General features: G+C 37.2%; 1 protein-coding gene across 1 annotated transcript in view; it reads left to right on the forward strand.

Moving 5' to 3' along the window:
• Positions 1 to 21,784, forward strand: part of CCDC7 (coiled-coil domain containing 7) — a 407,709-nt gene that overhangs the window by 224,608 nt on the left and 161,317 nt on the right. The window contains 3 exon segments of the mRNA XM_045062653.1: positions 26 to 148; positions 3,083 to 3,115; positions 16,806 to 16,916. Coding sequence (XP_044918588.1) covers positions 26 to 148; positions 3,083 to 3,115; positions 16,806 to 16,916 — 267 coding nt within the window.

Here is a 21,784-nt window from a genome sequence, read left to right on the forward strand (position 1 = left end):
ATCAGCTTTCCGTTTTCCTCCATAGAACAGCATTGGAGAGTCAGAATATCAGTGCTGGCAGGGGTAGGTTGTGAGAAGATCATCTTACAACCAAAGAAGTTTCAAACAAAAGGCTCTTCCTGTTGTATAGACTTGGAGGCTGAAGTGAGTTGGTGGTGGGAGGGCAAGGAATAAAAGAAGTGAAAGCTATCAAAACTAATAAAAATGTCTACAATGAAATGATAATGAAAAACCAAACTATGTAGAAGCATATGAACAGTACAGTATCTTAGATGAATCCTCCATGCATAAAAATGCCTCAAAATTGAGGCACATGGATTAGTAATGCAGATATTTCCAGTTGTATGGGACTTAGTCTTTGACTGCAACCACTGCCAATGTCTACACTTCACTGGCTGTGAATCAAGTCTAGCGTGGAATCTGAAGATTCCCCGCCATGACAACTGCCAGATAAGGCCTTTGTAATTGTCTAAGGTTGGGCCTAAAAGATCACACATGGGAATTTGGCTGTTAAAAATGCTTCAGTATAAACACATATGTATATCAACATACATGTACATATATTATATATAGGCATAGCCATACTCACCTATGCTTATGTACTTATACATGTGAACATATACATGAATATGCATATTCATAGAAATATTTAGAAATCATTATTTCTCACAGAAATATTCAATTCCAATCTATCCCTTCAAGACCTGTTCTTTCCTTTCTCTATTTCACGTGTGTATGTCCTGCCTTCTGAAGTGTGAATCAATCTACACAACATCAATATATTTAATCATTTGATCTATATTTTAGGGCTTCTTAAATTGTTTCAGAATGCAGAACACTAGAGAAAACACTAGAAAAATAAGCTTACTAAACAAGATTTGTGATTTGTTTACACTTTACCCCTCCACTGTTTTGTGCAGGAGTAAGTGTATATTTCAAACACTTTATTGATTTACTTGCATTATTGTTTTCTTACTTATGCCAGTAGGTTTATTTACTTATATTTAGTTTCAGTTTTAATTCCCATTCTTATCTTTTATGATTTAGGGTTCTTTTTATTGAGATATAATTGACATGTGATATATTAGTTTCAAGAGTACAACATAATGATTCAATGTATGTGTCCAGTTGATTCTTGAACAACATAAGGGTCTATGTTCATGCAGGTCCACTTATATGAAGATTTTTTTCAAATATAGTACTATAAATGTACCTTATGATTTCCTTAATAACATTTTTCTTTGTCATACTTTATAAGAGTACAGTAGAAAGTACATATAACATACAAGGTATCTGTTAATCAACTGTATTAGCTATCAGCAAGGCTTCTGGTAAACAGTAGGGTGTTAGTAGTTCAGGTTTAGGGGAGTCAAAAATTATACATTGATTTTTGACTGTATGGGGGGGGGTCAGAGCCCCTAACCCCCACATTGTTGAAGGGTTAGCTGTATATTGTGAAATGATCACCACAGTATGCAGAATTAACATCTATCACCACACATAGATACAATTTATTTCTTATGCTGAGAACTTTTAAGGTCTACTCTTTTAGCAACTTTCTGGTATATAATATAGTATCATTAACTATAATCACCATGTGGTACATTATATCCCCAGGACTTATTTATTTTATAACTGGACATGTGTACCTTTTGACCATTTTCACCCATTTGCCCTTGTTCCGGTTCTGGCAACCACCAGTCTGTTCTGTGTGGTGGTGGTGGTGGTGTTCTTCTTCCTCTTCTTCTTCTCCTCCTCCTCCTCCTCCTCCTCCTCCTCCTCCTTCTCCTCCTCCTCCTCCTCCTCCTCCTCCTCCTTCTTCTTCTTCTTCTCCTTCTCCTTTTCCTCCTCCTCCTCCCCCTTCTTCTTCTTCTTCTTCTTCTTCTCCTTCTTCTTCTTCTTCTCCTTCTTCTTCTTCTCCTTCTCCTCCTCCTCCTCCTCCTTCTTCTTATTCTCCTTCTTCTCTTTCTTCTTCTTCTTCCCCCTCCTCCTCCTCCTCCTTTTTTTTTTTTTAGCTCTACCTATAAGTGAAATCATATTGTATTTGTCTTTTTCTCTGACTTACTTCACTTAGCATAACCCCTTATTGCATGCAGGTTGTCGCAAAAGGCAGGATTTTCTTCTTTTTATGTGTGGATAATATTCCTATATATGTGTAACTCACAGTTTTAAAATCCATTCATCTACTGATGGCCACTTAGATTGTTTCCATGTCTTAACTATTGTAATTAATGCTACAGTGAACAAGGGAATTCAGATATCTTTTTGAGTTACTATTTTGTTTCCTTTGGAAAAATACCTAGAAGTGGAATTGTTGGAACATATGCTAGTTCTATTTTTGATTTTTTGAAGAACCTCCATACAGTTTTCTATAGTAGTTGTACCAATTTACATTTCTATGAACAGTACACAAGGAGAGGAGTTAAGATGGTGGAGAAGTTGGAGATGGGATTTCTCTCATCCCTCAAACACAGCTGTATTGAGGTCACATCACTTGGAAACACCCAGGAAATCAATCTGCAGGGTGGCAGAAGGATCTCCACAGGTGGAGGGAGATAGCTTGGTGGGATCGAGGTGCACGTATGTGAATTGGGGGAGAAAATGGAATAGGCACAGAGGGGAGGAAACTCATTCTGTGGAGAGACAAAGGCAAAGGTAGAGAGGTTGTGGAATTGCTGTTTTGAGTTAGTGTAAGAAAAACTTCTCTGGACCATCGACTAGAGAACAAGAAATCAGAGAGTACTAGTTTCTATTTTGCAAACAGCCTCAGGAGCTGAAGATCAGAGTTGTCAAAAGTGTATGACTCTCCAGACTGAAGCCACTGCATGTGCTTGTGCCTGATGGGAGGATGCCAACCTTGGGAGACAGCAGCCATCTCAGGAGTGCACCGGGAGAGAACAGTTCCCTTCCTCTAGTATTGTGGGAAGAGGGTTTATTGCCTCCCCAAGGAGAAAAGACAATGCAGACACCAGCCAAAGGCCTTTTATTGGCGGGACTAAGGCGGGGGGGGCACTACACCACCAGAACAGGATCTACATAGTGCAGGGCCCTTTAAGACATCAGGGTTAGAATCCCAACTGAGAACTTAGCAGGCACGGGAGACTGTTGGAGCAGGGTAAGCCCACTGCCTGCGCTACTCTGTAAGGGCTGCCTGAACAGTGTGGTTTGAGACATCTGGTCTGGGGCAGAGAGATTGTGGTGTTGCTATTTTTCTCCTCAACGGGAACACAGTGAGACTTCAGGGAGCAGCACAAGTGGGCCCTAGTGGAGGCGGGACCAACTTACACCAAACCCCCCTCCTCTGTGCCTGGCAACTGTTTATCTACTGGAGAAAGACTGCACCAGCCAGCACAGCCACAGGACCCAGTTAGCAACAGATAATTGGTTTTGGTTTTTGTCTGTTAGTCTGTCTTCTTCTTATCTTTTCATTTCATTTCCTTTCTTTTTGTTCTTTTCTTTCCTTTCCTTTCCTTTTCTTGTTCTCTTTCCTTTCCTTTCCTTTCCTTTCCTCCCTTCCCTTTCTTTCCCTTTCCTTTTCATTTTCCTTCTACCCTCTTCTTCTTTTTTCTGTTGGAATCAGGCTTATAGTTTCTGATTTGGTTTTGATCAATTTTTATCATATATATATATTTTTTTCTGTTTTGTTTTTTTAATCAGGCATTTTTACTTTATTCTTTTTATACCTTTTCTGTATCTCCTTTATTTTCCTTTCTCTCTCTCTGGATTAAGCCTGATTTGTTTGTTTGTTTGTTTGTTTTACTGTCTGCTTGGTCTCTTTTTTTCCACTTTCATTTTTCTCTTTGTATGTGATCAAGCTTCCCCCCCTCCTTTACTTCAAAACACACCTGGTGGAAGGTACAAACACTCCACCACTACAAGCAAAGAGGAGCTTTGCAGAGGACTGACAAGTGGGAGAGAGCAGCCAAAAAGTAACAACAGAGTGCATGCACCACACTCCAAAAACACTTCCTGAAGTGCCAGGCCATGGACAGTGTATGGCCGCTTTTTAATACAGTAGTACTTGCAGGCACAGGATTCATAACAAGCTATTAAAATATATAAAAGACAGAAACCTATCCAAAATGGCAAAAAGGAAGGATTCTCTTCAAAAGAAAATCCAGGAAAAAATGACAGCCAGAAAAGTGCTCATAACAGGTATAAACAATATATCTAAGAACTTATGATGACAGTCATAAGACTAATAGCTGGGCTTGAAAAAGGCATAGAAGATAGCAGAGAATCTATTGCTGAAGATATCAAAGACCTAAGAAATAGCCACAATGAATTAAGAAATGCTGTAAATGAGATACAAAATAAACTAGATACAGTGACAGGATGGAAGAAGCAGAGGAAAGAATAGATGAACTAGATGATAAAATTATGGAAAATGATGAAGCTGAAAAAAAAGAGGGAAAGGAAATTACTAGATTATGAAGGGAGAATTAGAGAGCTAAGTGATTCCATGAAATGAAATAGTATCTGTATCATAGGAGTTCCAGAAGAAGACACAGTGAAAGGGGAAGAAGGTTTATTTGAACAAATTATAGCTGAGAACTTCCCTAATCTGGGGAAGGAAACAGGTGTTCAAGTCCAAGAGGTACAGAAAACTCCCTTTAAAATCAGCAAAAACAGGTCAACACCATGACATATAGTGAAACTGGCAAAATACAAAGATAAAGAGAGAATTCTGAAAGTAGCTAGGGACAAATGGGCCTTAACTTGCAAGGATAGACACATAAGGGTAATAGCAGACCTGTCCACTGAAACTTGGCAGGCCAGAAGGGAGTGGCAGGAAATATTCAATGTGCTAAATAAGAAAAATATGCATCCAAGAATCCTTCATCCAGCAAGGTGGTCATTCAGAATAGGAGAAATAATGGCTTTCCCAGATAAACAAAAGCTAAAGAAGTTCATGGCCACTAAACCAGCCCTGCAGGAGATTCTAAGGGGGATTCTGTGAGTGGAAAGCAGCAAAGACTACAAAGGACCAGAGACATCTCCACAAACACAAAGCCCACAGATAACAGTGGCACTAAATCTGTATCTTTCAATAATCATTCTGAATGTAAATGTACTAAATGCCCAATAAAAGACATGGGGTATCAGAATGAATAAAAAATACAAGATCCATCTATATGCTGCCTATAGGAGATTCATTTTAGACCTCAGGACACCTGCAGATTCAAAGTGAGGGGATGGAAAACCATCTGTCATGCTAACAGATATCAAAAGAAAGATGGAGTAGCCATGCTTCTATTAGACAAACTAGATTTTATTTTATTTATTTTTAAATGTTTATTTGTTTTTGAGAGACAGAGACAGAGAGCAAGTTGGGGAGAGCAGACAGACAGAGATAGAATCTGAAGCAGGCTCTAGGCTCCGAGCTGTCAGCATAGTGCCTGACGCGGGGCTCAAACTCACAAGCTATGAGATCATGACCTGAGCTGAAGTCAGACACTTAACCAACTGAGCCACCCAGGTGCCCCCAGACAAACTAGATTTTAAAACAAAGAGTCTAACAAGAGATGAAAAAGGGCATTCTATCATAATTAAGGGGTCTATTCATCAAGAAGAGCCAACAATTGTAAAAATTTATGCCCCAACGTAAGACACCAAAATATATAAATCAATCACAAACATAACTAAATGTATAGATAATAATATCATGATTATAGGGGACTTTAATATTCCACTTGCAACAATGGACAGATCATCTAGGCAGAGAGTAAGGGAACAATGGCTCTGAATAACACATTGGGCCAGATGGACTTAATAGATATATTCAGAAATTTTCATTCTAAAGCAACAGAATACACATTCTTCTTTAGTGCACATGGAACATTCTCCAAAATAGATCACATATTGGGTCACAAAACAGCCCTCAGGAAGTGTAAAAAGATTGAGATCATACCATGCATATTTTCAGATCACAACACTGAACAACACTATGAAACTTGAAATCAGCCACAAGAAAAAATTTGGAAAGTCCCCAAATACATGGAGGTTAAAGAACTTCCTACTTAAGAAGGAATGGGTCTACCAGGAAATTAAAGAAGAAATTTAAAAATATATGGAAGCAAATGAAAATGAAAACACGATAGTGCAAACCCTTTGGGATGTAGCAAAGGCAGTCCTAAGAGGAAAATACATTGCAATTCAGGTCTGTCTCAAGAAGCAAGAAAGGTACCAAATACACAACCTAAGCTTACACCTAAAGGAGCTAGAAAGACAGCTGCAAATAAAGCCCAAACAAACCCGGCAGAATAGAAATAGTAAAGATTAGAACAGAAATAAACAATATAGTAGAATATACTAGAATAGATATAGTAGAACAGATCAATGCATCTAAGATCTGATTTTTTAAAGAATAAACAAAATTGATAAACCCTCAGCCAGACTTCTCAAAAAGAAAAGACAGAGGACCCAAATAGATAAAATCATGATAGAAAGAGGAGAGATTACAGCCAACACCACAGAAATACAATTATTAGAGAATACTATGAAAAATTATATGCGAACAAACTAGAAAATCTGGAAGAAATGGGCAAATTTCTAAACATTCACACACTACCAAAACTCAAACAGGAAGAAAGGAAAAGTTTGAACAGACCCATACCCAGCAAAGAAATTAAATCAGTTATCAAAAATCTTCCAACACATAAGAGTCCTGGGCCAGATGACTTCCCAGGGGAATTCCACAAGACATTTAAAGCAGAGTTAATACCTATTCTCAAATTGTTGCAAAAAAAAAAAAAAGAAACAGAAGTAAAGCTTCCAGTCTCATTCTTTTTTTTTTAATTTTTAAAATATTTATTCTTGAGAGAGACAGAGACAGAGTGCAAGCAGGGGAGGGGCAGAGAGAGAGGGAGACACAGAATCTGAAGCAGGCTCTAGGCTCTAAGCTGTTAGCACAGAGCCCGACACAGGGCTCAAACTCACGGACCATGAGATCATGACCTGAGCCAAAGTTGGATGCTTAACTGACTGAGCCACCCAGGCGCCCCATCATTCTATGAAGCCAACGTTACCTTGATTCCAAAAACAAAGACCCCACTAAAAAGAATTACAGGCTAAGGTCCCTGAGGAACACGGATGCAAAAATTCTCCACAAGATACTAGCAAATCGAATTCAACAGTATATTAAAAGGATTATTCACCATGATCAAGTGGGATTAATTTCTGGGCTGTAGGGTTGGTTCAATATTCACAAATCAATCAACATGATACATCACTTTGATAGAATAAAGGATAAGAACGATATGATGCTGTCAATAGATGCAGAAAAAGAATTTGACAAAATACAGCATCTTTTCTTAATAAAAACCCTCAGAAAGTTGGGATAGAAGGAACATACCTTATCCTAAAAGCCATATATGAAAGGCCCACAGCTAATATCATCCCAAATGGGAAAAAACTGAGAGCTTTCCCCCTGAGATCAGGAACACGAGAGGGATATCTACTCTCACCATTATTGTTTAACATTATTTCAAGTCCTAGCATCAGCAATCAGACAACAAAACGAAATAAAGGGCATTCAAAATGGCAAAGAAAGAGTCAAACGTTGACTCTTAGCATGATATTCTACATGGAAAACCTGAAACACTCCACCAAAAACTTCTAGAGCTGTTATAAGAATTCAGCAAAGTTGCAGGATATTAAATCAATGTACAGAAATTGGTCGCATTGCTATACACCAAAAATGAAACAAGAGAAAGACATATCTTGAAATTGATCCCATTTACAATTGCATCAAACACCTAAAATACCTAGGAATTAACCTAACTAAACTGGTAAAAGATATGTATGATGAAAACTATAGAAAGCGTATGAAAGAAATTGAAGAAGATACAAAGAAATGGAAAAACATTTAAGGCTCATGGATTGGAAGAACAAATTTTGTTAAAATGTCCATACTACCCAAAGGAATCTACACATTTAATGAAATCCCAATCAAAATAGCAGCAGCATTCTTCACAGAGCTAGAACAAACAATCCGAAAATTTGTATGGAATCACAAAAAACCCTAATTCACCACAGTAATGTTGACAAAGAAAACCAAAGCTGGAGGCATCACAATCCTGGACTTTAGCCTGTATTACAAAGCTGTACTCATCAAGGCAGTATGGTACTGGCACAAAAACAGACAAATAGACTAATAGAGTAGAATAGAGAACCCATAAATGGACCCACAAATATATGGCCAACTAATCTTTGACAAAGCAGGAAAGAGTATCCAATGGAAAAATATAGTCTCTTCAGCAAATGGTGTTGGGAGAAATGGACAGCAACATGTGGAAGAATGAACCTAGACCACTTTCTTACACCATACATAAAAATAAGTTCAAAATGGATGAAAGACCTAAATGTGAGACAGGAATCCACCGAAGTACTACAGGAGAAAACAAGCAACAACCTCTCTGACCTTGGCTGCAGCAACTTCTTACTAGACATGTCTCAGAAGGCAAGGAAAATAAAAGCAAAAATGAACTATTGGGACATCATTAAGGTAAAAATATTCTGCAAAGCAAAGAAAACAATCAACAAAACTAAAAGGCGACTGGTGGAATGGGAGAAAATATTTGTAAATGACATATGAGATAAAGGGTTAGTATCAAACATGTATAAAGAATTTACCAAACTCAACACCCCAAAAAACAGATAATCCAGTGAAGAAATGGGCAAAAACAATGAATGAACACTTTTCCAAAGAAGACATTTAGATGGCAAACAGACACATGAAAAAATGCTCAACATCACTCATCATCAAGGAAATAGAGTGAGATACCACCTCACACCTGTCAAAATGGCTAAAATTAACAGCTCGGGCAACAACAGATGTTGGTGAGGATGTGGAGAAAGGGGAATACTCTTGCACTGTTGGTGGGAATGCAAACTGGTGCAGCCACTCCAGAAAACAGTATGGAGTATCAAAACATTAAAAATAGAATTACCCTGTGACCCATCAATTTCACTATTAGGATTTGCACTACTAGGAATTGTACTACTAGGAATTTATCCAAAGGATACAGGAGTGCTGATTCAAAGGGGTACATTTACCCCAGTGTTTATAGCAGCACTATCAACAATAGCCAAAGTATGAAAAGAACCCAAATGCCCATCAACTGATGAATGGATTAAGAATTGGCATACATATTCAATGGAATACTACTCATCTTGAAAAAGAATGACATCTTGCCATTTGCACCAATGTGGATGAACTGGAGGGTATTGTGCTAAGCGAAGTAAGTCAGTCAGAGAAAGACATATATCATATGATTTTACTCATATGTGGAATTTGAGAAAGTTAACAGATGATCATAGGGGAAGGGTAGGAAAAATAAGGTAAAAACAGAGAGGGAGGCAAACCATAAAAGACTCTTAAATACAGAGAACAAACTTAGGGTTGATAGGGGTGCAAGGTGGGGAAAATGGGTTATGGGCATTAAGGAGGGCACTTGTTCAGATGAGCACTGGGTGTTATACGTAAGTGATGAATCACTGGAAACTATGCCTGAAGCCAAGACTACACTGTATGTTAGCTAACTTGAGAACAGAAAGACAAACAAACAAAAAAGCAAAAAACAAACAACAAAAAACAAAACAGTATGCAAGGGTTCCCTTTTCTCCACATCCTTACCAACACTTATTTCATGTCTTTTTTATAATAGCCATTCTAAAACATGTGAAGTGATATCTCTTTGTAGTTTTGATTTGCATTCACCTGATGATTACCTTTTTATGTACCTGTTGGCCATCTGTATTACTTCTATTGGAAAAAAAATATCTATTCAGATCTTCTGCCCATTTCTTAATTGGGTTGTTTGATTGTTTGCTATTAAGTTGTATGAGTTCTTTATATTTTTGAAATTAACCCTTCATATGATATATGACTTACAAATATTTTTCCCCATTCTATACATTGCCTTTTCATTTTGTTGATGGTTTCCTTTGTTAAGCAGAAGTTTTTGAGCTTGATTTAGTCCCACTTGTTTATTTTTCCTTTGGTTACCTTTACTTTTTGTGTCAAATTCAAAAATCATCACCAAGAATTGTGTCAAGGAGCTTTCCACCTATGGTTACTTCTAGTAGTTTTATGGTTTCAGGTCTTACACTCAAGTCTTTAACACACTTTGACTTTATTTTTGTGTATGGTGAAAGACAGTGGCACAGTTTCATTCTTTTGCATATGACTGTCCAGTTTTCCCAGCACCATTTTTTGAATAGACTACATCGAATATTTTTGGTTCCTTCATCATACATTAATTTACCATGTTTGCATGGGTTTATTTCTGGGAACTCTATTCTGATCTATTGATTTATGTGTCTGTCCTTATAGCAATAGTGTTTTGATTACTATAACTTTGTATATAGTTTGAATCAGGAAGTGTGGTGCTTCTACCTTTGTTCTTTCTCAAGATTGCTTTGGATATTTGAGGTTTTGTGGTTCCATATAAATCTTAGGATTGTTCTGTTTCTGTGAAAATACCATTGGAAGTTTGATAAGGATTGCATTCAATCTCTACATTGCTTTCGGTAGTATAGGCATTTTAACAATATTAATTCATATAATCCATGAGCATGGATGTAATTCCATTTATTTATGTGTTCTATTTCTTTAATAAATGTCTTATAATTTTCAGTGTACCGGTATTTCACCCCCTTGGTTACATTTTTTCCTAGGAACTTTGTTCCTTTGGATGCTATTGTAAAAGACATTGTTTTCCTAATTTCACTTCTTTCTGCTACTCTATTGTTAATATGTGTAAATGCAACTGACCTTCGTATATTGTTTTTATATCTTGCTACTTTATTGAATTTATTAGTTTTAGCTATTTTTTGGTGGAGGCTTCAGGCTTTTCCATATATAATATCACATTATCTACAAATAGAAACAGTGTTATTTCTTTCTTTCCAGTTTTAGATGCTTTGTATGTTTTTTATTATTTAATTGTTTTGGCTAAGACTTCCAATACCACATTATATAAAAGTGGTGAGAGTGGATGTCCTTGTCTTGTTCCTGATCTTAGAGAAAAAGCTTTCAGCTTTTCATCATTGAGTATGATTTAGCTGTGAGCTTTTCTTATATACGGCCTTTGTTGTGTTGAGGTGAATTCTTTTTATACTTAATTTATTGAGAATCTGTTATGAAAAGTTGAAATTTTGTCAAATGCTTTTTCTGCATGTTTAGATTATCATGTGATTTTTTTTATCCTTTGCTCTTTAATGTGGCATATCATAGTGAATGATTTGCATATGTTGAACTATCCCTACCTCCCTAAAATAAATGCCATTTGGTCATGATGCATGATCTTTTTAATGTGTTATTGAATTCTGTTTTCTATAGATTTTTGCATCTATGTTCACCAGGGATATTGGCCTATTGTTTTGTGGGTTTTTTTGTGGGGTCTTTGGCTTTGGTATCAGGGTAATGCTGGCCTCATAAAAAGAGATTTCAGAATTTTCTATGAGTGAATGATTGTGTTTATAAGTTGAACTCCTAGTCACCAATGTGATGGCATTAGAAGCAATGAGAATTGCTTGGGTCATGGGGGTAACGCCCTCATGAATGGGATTAGTGTTCTTATAAAAGAGACCCACAGAGATCCTTCATCCCTTCTGTCATGTAAGGAATAGTGAGAAGGTGTAAGCTGAGTCAGGAATGAGTTCTCACCAGAACATAACCCTGCTGCATCTTTGATCTTAGACTCCCAGCTTCCTTAACTATGAGAAATAAATTTATCTTGTTTACAAGCTACACAGTCTGTGGTATTTTGTTATATCAGCCCAAATGGATTTAAAAAGAAATGTTCCCTTTACACACACACACACACACACACACACACACACACACACCGCTTGCCTCTCTCACAATGTGTGTGTGTTTAAGAAGGGTTGGTATTAATTTTTCTACACATTTTTGGTAAAATTCACCTATGAAGTCATCTGATCCTAGAATTTTCTTTGTTGAGTGCCTTTTGATAACTCTCAATACGTTTATTTGTTACCCATTTAAGCTTTGTATTTCTTCTTGATTCAGCCTTAGTATTTTGTATATTGCTAGGAATTCACCCACTTCTTCTAGGCTGGCCCAATTTGTTGATGTTTAATCGTTCATAATATTCCATTATAAGTTTTAAAAAAATTTCTGTGACATCAGAAGTAATAGTCCTCATTTGTGATTTTATTTATTTGAGTCCTCTCTTTTTTCTTAGCCTAGTTATTGGTTGTCAATTTTTTTATCTTTTCAAAAATCCAACACTTAGTTTAGTGATTTTTTAATTGTTTTTCTATTTTTATTTATTTATGCCCTAACTTTTATTATTCCTTTCCTTCTGCTAACTTTGATCATAATTTGTTTTTCTCTTTCCAGTTCTTCCAAGTATAAAGCTAGGTGTTTTTATTTGAGAGCTTGATCTTTTAGCTGCCTTCAAATAATCAAGCCATGCTGATTCCTTCAGTGTTCTAGGTGAGGAGAGATAGAAGTGGGCCTCAGGGATCATCATGAAAGGATTTTGAAGCCTGAAACTCACTTCTCTCTTTTCCTCATGGGAGAAATTGTGAATGAAGGCATCTCTTTCAGTGCAGAGCTGTGATGGCTTGGTAGAGGAGTGATACAGATAAAGTGAAGTCATTGTTCTTGCCCTTTTTAAAATTATTTTTTTAACTTTATTTATTTTGAGAGAGACAGAGTATGAACATAGATGGGGCAGAGAGAGAGAGAGAGAGAGAGAGAGAGAGAGGGAGGGAGGGAGAATTTGAAGTTGGCTCTGCACTGTCAGCACAGATCCCAATGTTGTGGTCAAACTCACGAAACTGTGAGATCATGACCTGAGCCAAAATCAAGAGTTGAATGCTTAGCCAACTGAGCCACCCAGGTGCTCCTCTTACCCTTTTTAATATGGCTGTTTTAGGATGCTATGCTTCACTGATGTGGTGGAACCTCTCAACCAAACTCTGGAGCTCTCATAAATGTATTTTATCCATAGATGGTTGTTAAATCAGTGTTAAGTGGAGTTCAGGGCAGACTTCTTAGTCTGCCATCTTGCTGATGTCACCCTCTAAATCATTTTAAATTAAACTCATCAAAAGATGTTTTCTTTTATTCATGAATCAGTATTTGAGCTTATATTTTATAGCAATTTTACATTTTAACCTAAATTGTGAGTACTCCAAAATAGCTAAGGAATAAAAGACAAATTATTAATAACTTTTGTTTTTTTTCTCTAGTCTTAAGACTATTTCATATCCATGGGTTATACACTCAGTATTTGCCAAACCATATAACAGGCCAATAATAGTCTCTTAAAAGTATTGCACCTTTCATAGGAGAAGGGAAGTTAAGATAAGATAAAAACAGAGAGGGAGGCAAACCATAAGACTCTTAAGTACATGGGGAGCCTGGGTGGCTCAGTCGGTTGAGCGGCCAACTTCAGCTCAGGTCACGATCTCTCAATCCATGAGTTCGAGCCCCGCGTCGGGCTTTGTGCTGACAGCTCAGAGCCTGGAGCCTGTTTCAGATTCTGTGTCTCCCTCTCTCTGACCCTCCCCTGTTCATGCTCTGTCTCTCTCTCTGTCTCAAAAATAAATAAACGTTAAAAAAATAAAAAAAAGACTCTTAAGTCATAGAACAAACTGAGGGTTGATGGGAGTGGGGAAAATGAGTGATGGGCATTAAGGAGGGCACTTGTTGGGATGAGCATGGGGTATTACATGTAAGTGATAAATCACTGGATTCTAATCCTGAAGTCAAGACTACACATATGTTAACTAACTTGAGAATTAAAAAAAAAGGAATTGTACCTTTCAGCTGACTCCGGAAGATTATGGTACCAAAGGCCAATGGGCACCTCTGGCTTCTAGCAGTATCCTTCTGCCATAGGCTCTAAACACTGAACTGAGAGGTTACTGAGAACTATAACCCAAACACAAATGTGAGTCAAAGACTCACTCTGGGACAGAGTGGATGGTGTGTTGGAGGGCCTCTGAGTCATTCTATGATTACGTCCTACTCAAGGATAGAGACCTTTGTGGTATCCTGATACATGAATTCCATCAAGATGATCACATGATGAATGCCAAAGCACTAGTAGCTGAAAAGTCCTACCAATTTTTGGGCCTCCTTTGTATTTATTGGGGCTTAGAGATACTAAAAGCTTAGCAATTATCTCTTATAGAATGAAACACACTGCCCCTTCCCAGTTTAATCCCAGAGATTTTACTTGGTTACCAGGTCCTTGTGCTTTTTTTTTTTTTGTATTAATGTCCCAGTCTTGTTACCACATGTGAATCCATGTGCCTTCTGTCTTTGTTGGATAGTACCCTTGTTTAGGTTGAAAGGAGGATATCAGTATTTGTATAGGGTATCAGTGTATAGTGGAAAGCTAGTGTTCCATGTGGGAGTGGGACTTATTCCAGGTCATGGCCTGTGGAAAGACATTACATGTGTATTGCAACTCACTACACATATGGCAAACTGATCTTGAGCATCCATGTGGATAAAAATGTTGAAAGGGACATTTGAAATATCAATTACTTTATACATATTTCCCTCTGCTTACGCAATGACCTGCATGACAGTAATGATATTGAATAACATCATTGCACAGGGCTCCATGATTGCATTGCATCTCTAATAGTCAGTTGAATCTCCAGACACAAGGGGCTTAATCCACAGGCTAGATAGGGCTACTGAATGGAGAAATAGTCTCATGGAAAACTTGTGCTTCATTAAGCTCAGAATAAGGAAGCTGTTTCTTTTTCTCTTCCAAATAGTTGCTTTGGTAGTTAAAGGCGCTAGGCAGTAGTAATCTGTTAGGCTCAGAGTTTTCTACATTAGGTCTCTGAAATGGTCACAATTGCAGGATTTCCTGTCATAGCTTAGGGATAAGGGAGAGGGGTGGGCATGCACAGGTATATAAACATATATATCAACAACGCATTCAGTAGTGGAGTCCATAACAATAGGGTTTGGGGTGGTGGTGGTTGAAGGGATATACCTATAGTTGGTTGCCTCAAATCCAACACCAGAGAGTATTATCTGTTACTCCTTCATCTTGGTCCAAAAGGCCCAAGAAATACAATTCTTCCTCACCTCCCCAACGAACTGTGACTTTGCCAAATGCCTCCATGTTACCAATGGGGTCATAGGGACCTTGGCCTAACACATAGTCTTGTTTATTTTTTAAAGTTGAGAGATCTGAGTGAAAGTAGGAGGTTGTTCTCTGATTCATCTTAAGATTCACTGGGAGGCCTGGAGGGAATAGTCATAGGAGTTATCACTGTGTGGACTTTAGTGGGGCTCTGTGTTATGCCCCAGTGACCATTATCTGGTCACAAGTATCTGATGGAGATCTTTTTAATCTCTTCCTGGAGACCCATTGTTGAGTAACAAAACCCATAGATGTCTTTGGGAAAGACTTTAACCAGGTGGTCCAGGAGTAAGTACTCACTTATCATTTGTACATCATTCTGGCTGCTAGTGAAAAGTTGGTATCTTGCTAGTAGTTGCTTTTTCTTTGCTTGGAAGTTTTTAAGTTGAGATCTGGATTGTTCCATGAACCAGCTGACATCACCTTGTAAGGAGGTTTAATTGAGCTAGGTAACCAGTGAGAGTTGCAAGAATGAAATCAGATCGGAGTCTGGTAAACAATCTCATCATTTACTCTACTCACTCCTAATTGTTGAACAAAGGAACTATCAGGTGGCTTGCAGAGCACTTTGTAGGTGGTTGTAAAAGTGGTCCAATTTTTTTTTTTTGGTAGAGAACTCACCTTATTTGGACCAAACCAGTTCAAGACCAAATAGTAGCTAACTAAGGAAGGAGAGCGTCTCAGGTATTAATGTTGTTTCTTCCACTTGACCCTTTCTTCATCTTTCTTAGGCAAAGTAACCACTGAAAGACTTCCTGAATGAGGGAGTCTGTAGTGACACACTTCACAAAGTGCCACTGTCCCTAACTACATTTAATAAGATTACTTCCTTTATGCTGGAGGCAAATTATTCATGGTTTCTTTGGGTCCCTGGGCAAAGTAATCCTGAGGGTCCTACATTCTTTTTCATTAAACATGAGAAAAATTCACTGCATTATAGGTTGTCATCAGCACCAGAGACATGCTTAGATCTAGTAGTCATTGTGTGCAATCTACATGAAGGGTCTACACAACTTTTGATGACAAACTACTTTATTTCCTGGTTTGTCTTTCCTGTGTTTCTTTTTCTAAAGGTAAGTATATATTTTCTTTTTATTTCCCATTCTTTTTTTCCTAAAAGCATACTTGATAGCTTCCATTTGCATTTTTTCCCAAATAAACTTACCTCTTAGCAATCCCTTAAAGTTGGGATATAGTAATTTTTAAAATTATTTTAGAGCCACATATGTAACTCTTTGTACCACATTACACATCATAGTTGATATTACTTTGTTATTTAACCAATCTCATATGCTTATATATTTGGGTGCTTTTGAGTATCTTGTAATTACAAATATGGTGTAATGAATAATCTTGTATGTGTGCATTTGAATTGTTTGGGCTATGACTATATATATTAACCTAAACTATAAATAATCCAAAGCAAGTAGGAACTAATATAAAATATATTTTTATGACAAGAAATGTTTATGAAATAATGAGACTACTTCAACACACACATACTAAAATTCTTCTCATCATAAAATCCTGGGTCTAGCATTATGGTAATAAAAATGAGAGAAAATAATACTATATACTTGTTATAAGTTTGATCTCTAGAGATTTCAAATAGAACTGTTTTTCTGTTTAATGAACTAAATGTATCTCTTTATGTAGCTAATGATGATGTACCAGATAAAAACCTTATGCTTAAGCATCAAGACTCAAAGTCAGAAACAGAAATGCAAGTAAAGAAACAAAAAACTTCCCAAGCTGAAGCATTCATTAGTAAGTAGAATAATTATAGATAAATCTAAATTATTTTAAGTTATATTCATCAAATCTCTTTACTTTGGTTCATGAATATGTATTTGAACATATATTTTATAGAGATTTTTACTTTGATTTAAAGTATGAATACCCTAAGATAGTTAAAGAACAAAAACAAAAGTATTGATAACTTCTGGTTGGAATTGCTTGTATTGAGACTATTTCACAGTCATGAGTCATATGTCAGTATCCACTGAAGCTCAATAATAGACCACTAATTATTTCTTAAAGGGTGTATATTTTTCACCTAGCTACTGCTAGAGATTATGGATTCAAAGGTCCAACAGATGTCTCTTATCTGTAGCAGTGTTTTTCTTCCTAAAGTTCCAACTGGCAAAGAGAGACATTGTTGAGATCTGTAACTCGAAAAGCAAAATGGATCAGAGGAGCCTAGGGGAAGGGTTGCCTCAGTTTGAGGGCTTCCAGGTCATTCTTCTGGTTGTGGATCCATTAAAAGTAAATGACCTTTCTTATAATCCCAGTGATAGAGGGCATTGAGCATGCAAATAAGTGAATAGTTCCATCAATTATCAGGTATCCTTTATAATTGTTGTAGCATAGAGGGCCAAAGCCAGTTTCCTCTAATGGGATGAGACACCATACCTCTTGTAAATAATGCCCAGGAATTTCATTTGGGTACTAGGTTCTTGAACTTTGTAATAATGGTCCATCAAGTTACCACCTGTGCATCAGCAAGGTCTAGCCCTTGGTTTTGGTTAGTTCCTTGTCTGGAACCAATATAATGATATTATCAATAACATAGAAAGCTATTCCTCCCTCTGGTAGTAGGATATTTTCCAGGTTATGATCTATGCATTGGTGACAGATCAAAAATTTAGATAGATTTGTGGAAGGATATGAGTGATGAGTTATACCCATTCTACACAAGAATGAACTGATACTAATAATTCCCAGGCAGAGGGATACTGAAAAGGGTTGCAATATCAATTGTTGCATAACAAGTTCCCACACTGTGGACAATGGTTTCTACATCAGTCAGTGTCAGATACTGCTAGTACCAAGGGCTGTCCTTTGTATTGAATGACCAAAATCAATTGAGTATGAACTCAAGGCCAGATGCATAAGCCAATTGATTTATTGAATGGGGACATAGTTTCCAGGAGATTTTGCTGTCTTAAGATCAGCAAAGAGGGAAATTATTCATCTTATTTCCCAGGAATATTTTTGGGAGACAAAGGTGTGCTAGGTGCTGGCAATTAGGTAGGTTAACTGTTTTCTTAAGCTCCCTTAAAATGGCTCTAACTGCAACAATTTCCATCAGGGCTTGGAAGAATGTGAGTGCAGTTTCTTATAGACAATATATCTCTAACACATATCTCTAATACATTTATTTTCTGGAGCCATAACAATGGAATTTTTTGTTGACCCAAGAGGAACCATCCATGGTCTGGATAAGAGTTCCATTGGTGTTGGCCTCAGACCCCAAACCAGACAGCATTATTTGTGTTCCTGTCATCCTGATGTCAAGAGTTGTGATTACAGCCACTTATGTACCACTATTCAAAAGACATTAAAAATGTACTTGTCTACCATTTCCCAGTTAACTTCTTCCTTAGCAGAGGTCCTCATGTGTCCACTGGGTATATTGGGATGTGGCCTATCCCCTTGTATTTTTAATTTTTGAAAGGCAAAAGTTCAGAGTAAAAATTGGCTGGGCTTTCTGACTCCTGTCAAGATTCACTGGGAGGACATTTGGGCTCTTTACATAATTTGGCTATTGTTGATAATGCTGCTATATACACTGAAGTGTATGTATCCCTTCAGATCAGTATTTTTTATTTCTTTGGGTAAATACCTAGCAGTAGTTAGTTCTATTTTTAACTTTTTGGGGAACCTCCATACTGTTTTTCAGAGTGGCTACACCAGTTTGCATTCACACTAGCAGTGTAAGAGAGTTCCTTTTTCTCTGCATACTTACCAACATCTTTGTCTCCTGTGTTGTTAATTGTAGCCATTCTGATGGGGTGAGGTAATATCTCATTGTAGTTTTGATTTATATTTCCCTGATGATGAATGATGTTGAGAATATTTTCATGTGTTAGCCATCTAGATGTCTTCTTTGGGAAAATGTCTATTCATGTTTTCTGGCCATTTTTTAACTGGATTTTCATTTTTGGGTGTTGTTATTTATAATTTATTTATATATTTTGGATACCAACCCTTTATCGGATATGTTACTTTTAAATATCTTCTCTCATTCTGTAGATTTCCTTTTAGCTTTGTTGATTGTTTCCTTCACTGTGCAGAGACGTTTTATTTTGATGTTCATTTTTGCTTTTGTTTCCTTGCCTCAGGAGATGTATCTAGTAGAAAGCTTCTATGACCAATGTCAAAGAGGTTCCTACCTGTGTTCTCCTCTGAGATTTTGATGGTTTCATGTCTCACATTTAGATCTTTAATACATTTTGAATTTTTTTATGTGTGTTGTAAGAAAATGGTTCAGTTTCATTCTTTTTCATGTTGCTCTCCAGTTTTCCCAATACCATTTGTTGAAGAGACTATTTTTCTGATTGGATATTGTTTCCTGCTTAGTTGAAGATTAATTGACCTTATAGTTGTGGGTTCATTTCTGAGTTTTGTATTCTGTTCCATTGATCTATGTGTTTGTTTTTGCACCAGTGCCTATACTGTCTTGATCACTACAGCTTGACTAGTGAATGAATAAAAATGTAACACACACACACACACACACACACACACACACACACACACACACACTGAAATATTACTCAGCCATAAAAAAGAATGAAATCTTGCCATTTGCGATGTCGTGAATGGAGCTAGAGAGTATTATACTAAGTGAGATAAGTTATTCAGAGAAAGACAAATAGCATATGATTTCACTCATATGTGGAATTTAAGAAACAGATAAACATGTAAAAAAAAGGAGGGGCAAACAATAAATCAGACTCTTAACTATAGAGAACAAACTTAGGGTTGCTGGAGGGGAGGTGGGCTGGGAGATGGCTTAAATGAATGATTAAGGGTATTTGTGATGAGCACTTGGTATTGTATGTAAGTAAGTGATAATCACTAAATCCTATACATGAAACTGATATTAACTGTATGTTAACTAACTGGAATTTAAATAAAAAATTTGGAAGAGAAAAAACATTGTAAGGAGTAGAGTGATAACACTTTTGTCACAGTAACTGTCACAATGTATACCACAGTGGTACAGACCCTTGAGTGCTCCTGAATACTACCTGTCCATGAGTACCTTGGTAAAGAGTCCTTCAGTCTCTTCATTTGAGAACCCACTGATGGGCAACTGAACTTATATATCTCATCTAGAAAACCTTTGCTTATCTTGTCCAGGTTTAGCTGCCCAATTACCATTTTATATCACTTTTTCTGCTGGTCAATAGTTGCTACCTTGACGGAACTATTCCATGCCCACTTCTGTGGGCAACATGGCTGTTGTCCAGTCTCTCCAAGGAGTTTTGTACTTACAAGCCCCACAGATGCTAGTCTCCCTCAATAAGTTTAAAAAGATTATCTCCTGTATTATTGAGGGGAACTACCCAGTCTCTAAGGTCTCTTCAGGTCACTGGATCAAGTGACCCTAAGACCCTACATTCTTTTTTCCTTAAAGAACATATCTCAATAAATTAATGAGTCATAGGCTAACTATGACAAGGAGGGGTTCTTAAAATTAAGAGCATTGAGTGCAACTCAGCATGCTAGATCTCTGATAACTTTAGGTCCTATCACCAGAGGACCAAAGGCAGTAGCCAAGGTATTGCTTCCCTAGCTTAGAGTTCATCTGTTGAATATCTAATTTGACCACTCACTGTGTGTTTTGGCCAGTGAATTGAGAGGTAAATAGAAGGACCATTGTTCATGCTCAGAATTTAAAAGTAAAGTATATGTAAATAATACAATAGTACTCTGCTGGAGAGCCCCCGTCAGTGTCCACTAGCACTTCTAGAGATACATTGTCTTGTCTGATGCTGTGCCCTGTAGGACCCTATGACTTTTGTGAATGATCCAGTTGTATCCCTCAAAAGAGTCTTGTAGACTCACTAGCACCTCCCAAAGTTCTCCTTCCAGAATTTTACTTTATTGTTGACTATGCCAATTTGTCAGAGAAAAAGCTGCCAATTTTGACTTCGTCAATTTAGATAGCAAACCCAACTGAAAGTAACAGTTAAGCTTTTATTCACTTACTACAATAGTATAAACAAGAGTCTAAATAGGAAAACGTCTTTCATTTACTCCACAGAACCAAACCAGCAAAGGGTCAGATGTATCAGTACAGATGGGAGTGAAGTTTGGGGGAAGATAATCTCATAGCTGAAGAAGCCCCAAACAAAAGGTTCTGGTCTGTTTTTGAATCCAAGAGCCTTGCAAATATTGATGTAGGATGACTAGGAGTACAGAAGTCCTAAATACTGAGTTGAAATGAGAAAGGTATCTTTAAATATCCCTAGTAAAGTGGCCTATTGAGAAGTGCCTAAAAAGTACAGTGTATTAGCTGACTCCTCACTTTTTCACAAGAAGGCCTCTAATGGAGGCACCTGGCATGGAAACAGAATGCATAAGATGGGTCTTAGTCTTTGACTGCAACTACCTCAAGTGTCTGGCATTCACAGGCTGTACATTAAACTTGGTGTGGGTGGTAAATTCCACCCCCTTTCCCCACTGTGAGTACTGCCAGGTAGAAACTTTGTAATTGTCTATGATTGGGCCTATAGACAGATGGGTATCACAAAGTCAATGTCAAAATGTCAAATGTAGGATTTTGGCCTGGAGTTGGACTCCCATATATACATATGTATATATACACGTACACATATTTATAC

The sequence above is a fragment of the Felis catus genome, chromosome B4 (genome assembly GCF_018350175.1).
Source record: "Felis catus isolate Fca126 chromosome B4, F.catus_Fca126_mat1.0, whole genome shotgun sequence".
In the NCBI taxonomy this organism is placed as follows: Eukaryota; Metazoa; Chordata; class Mammalia; order Carnivora; family Felidae; genus Felis; species Felis catus.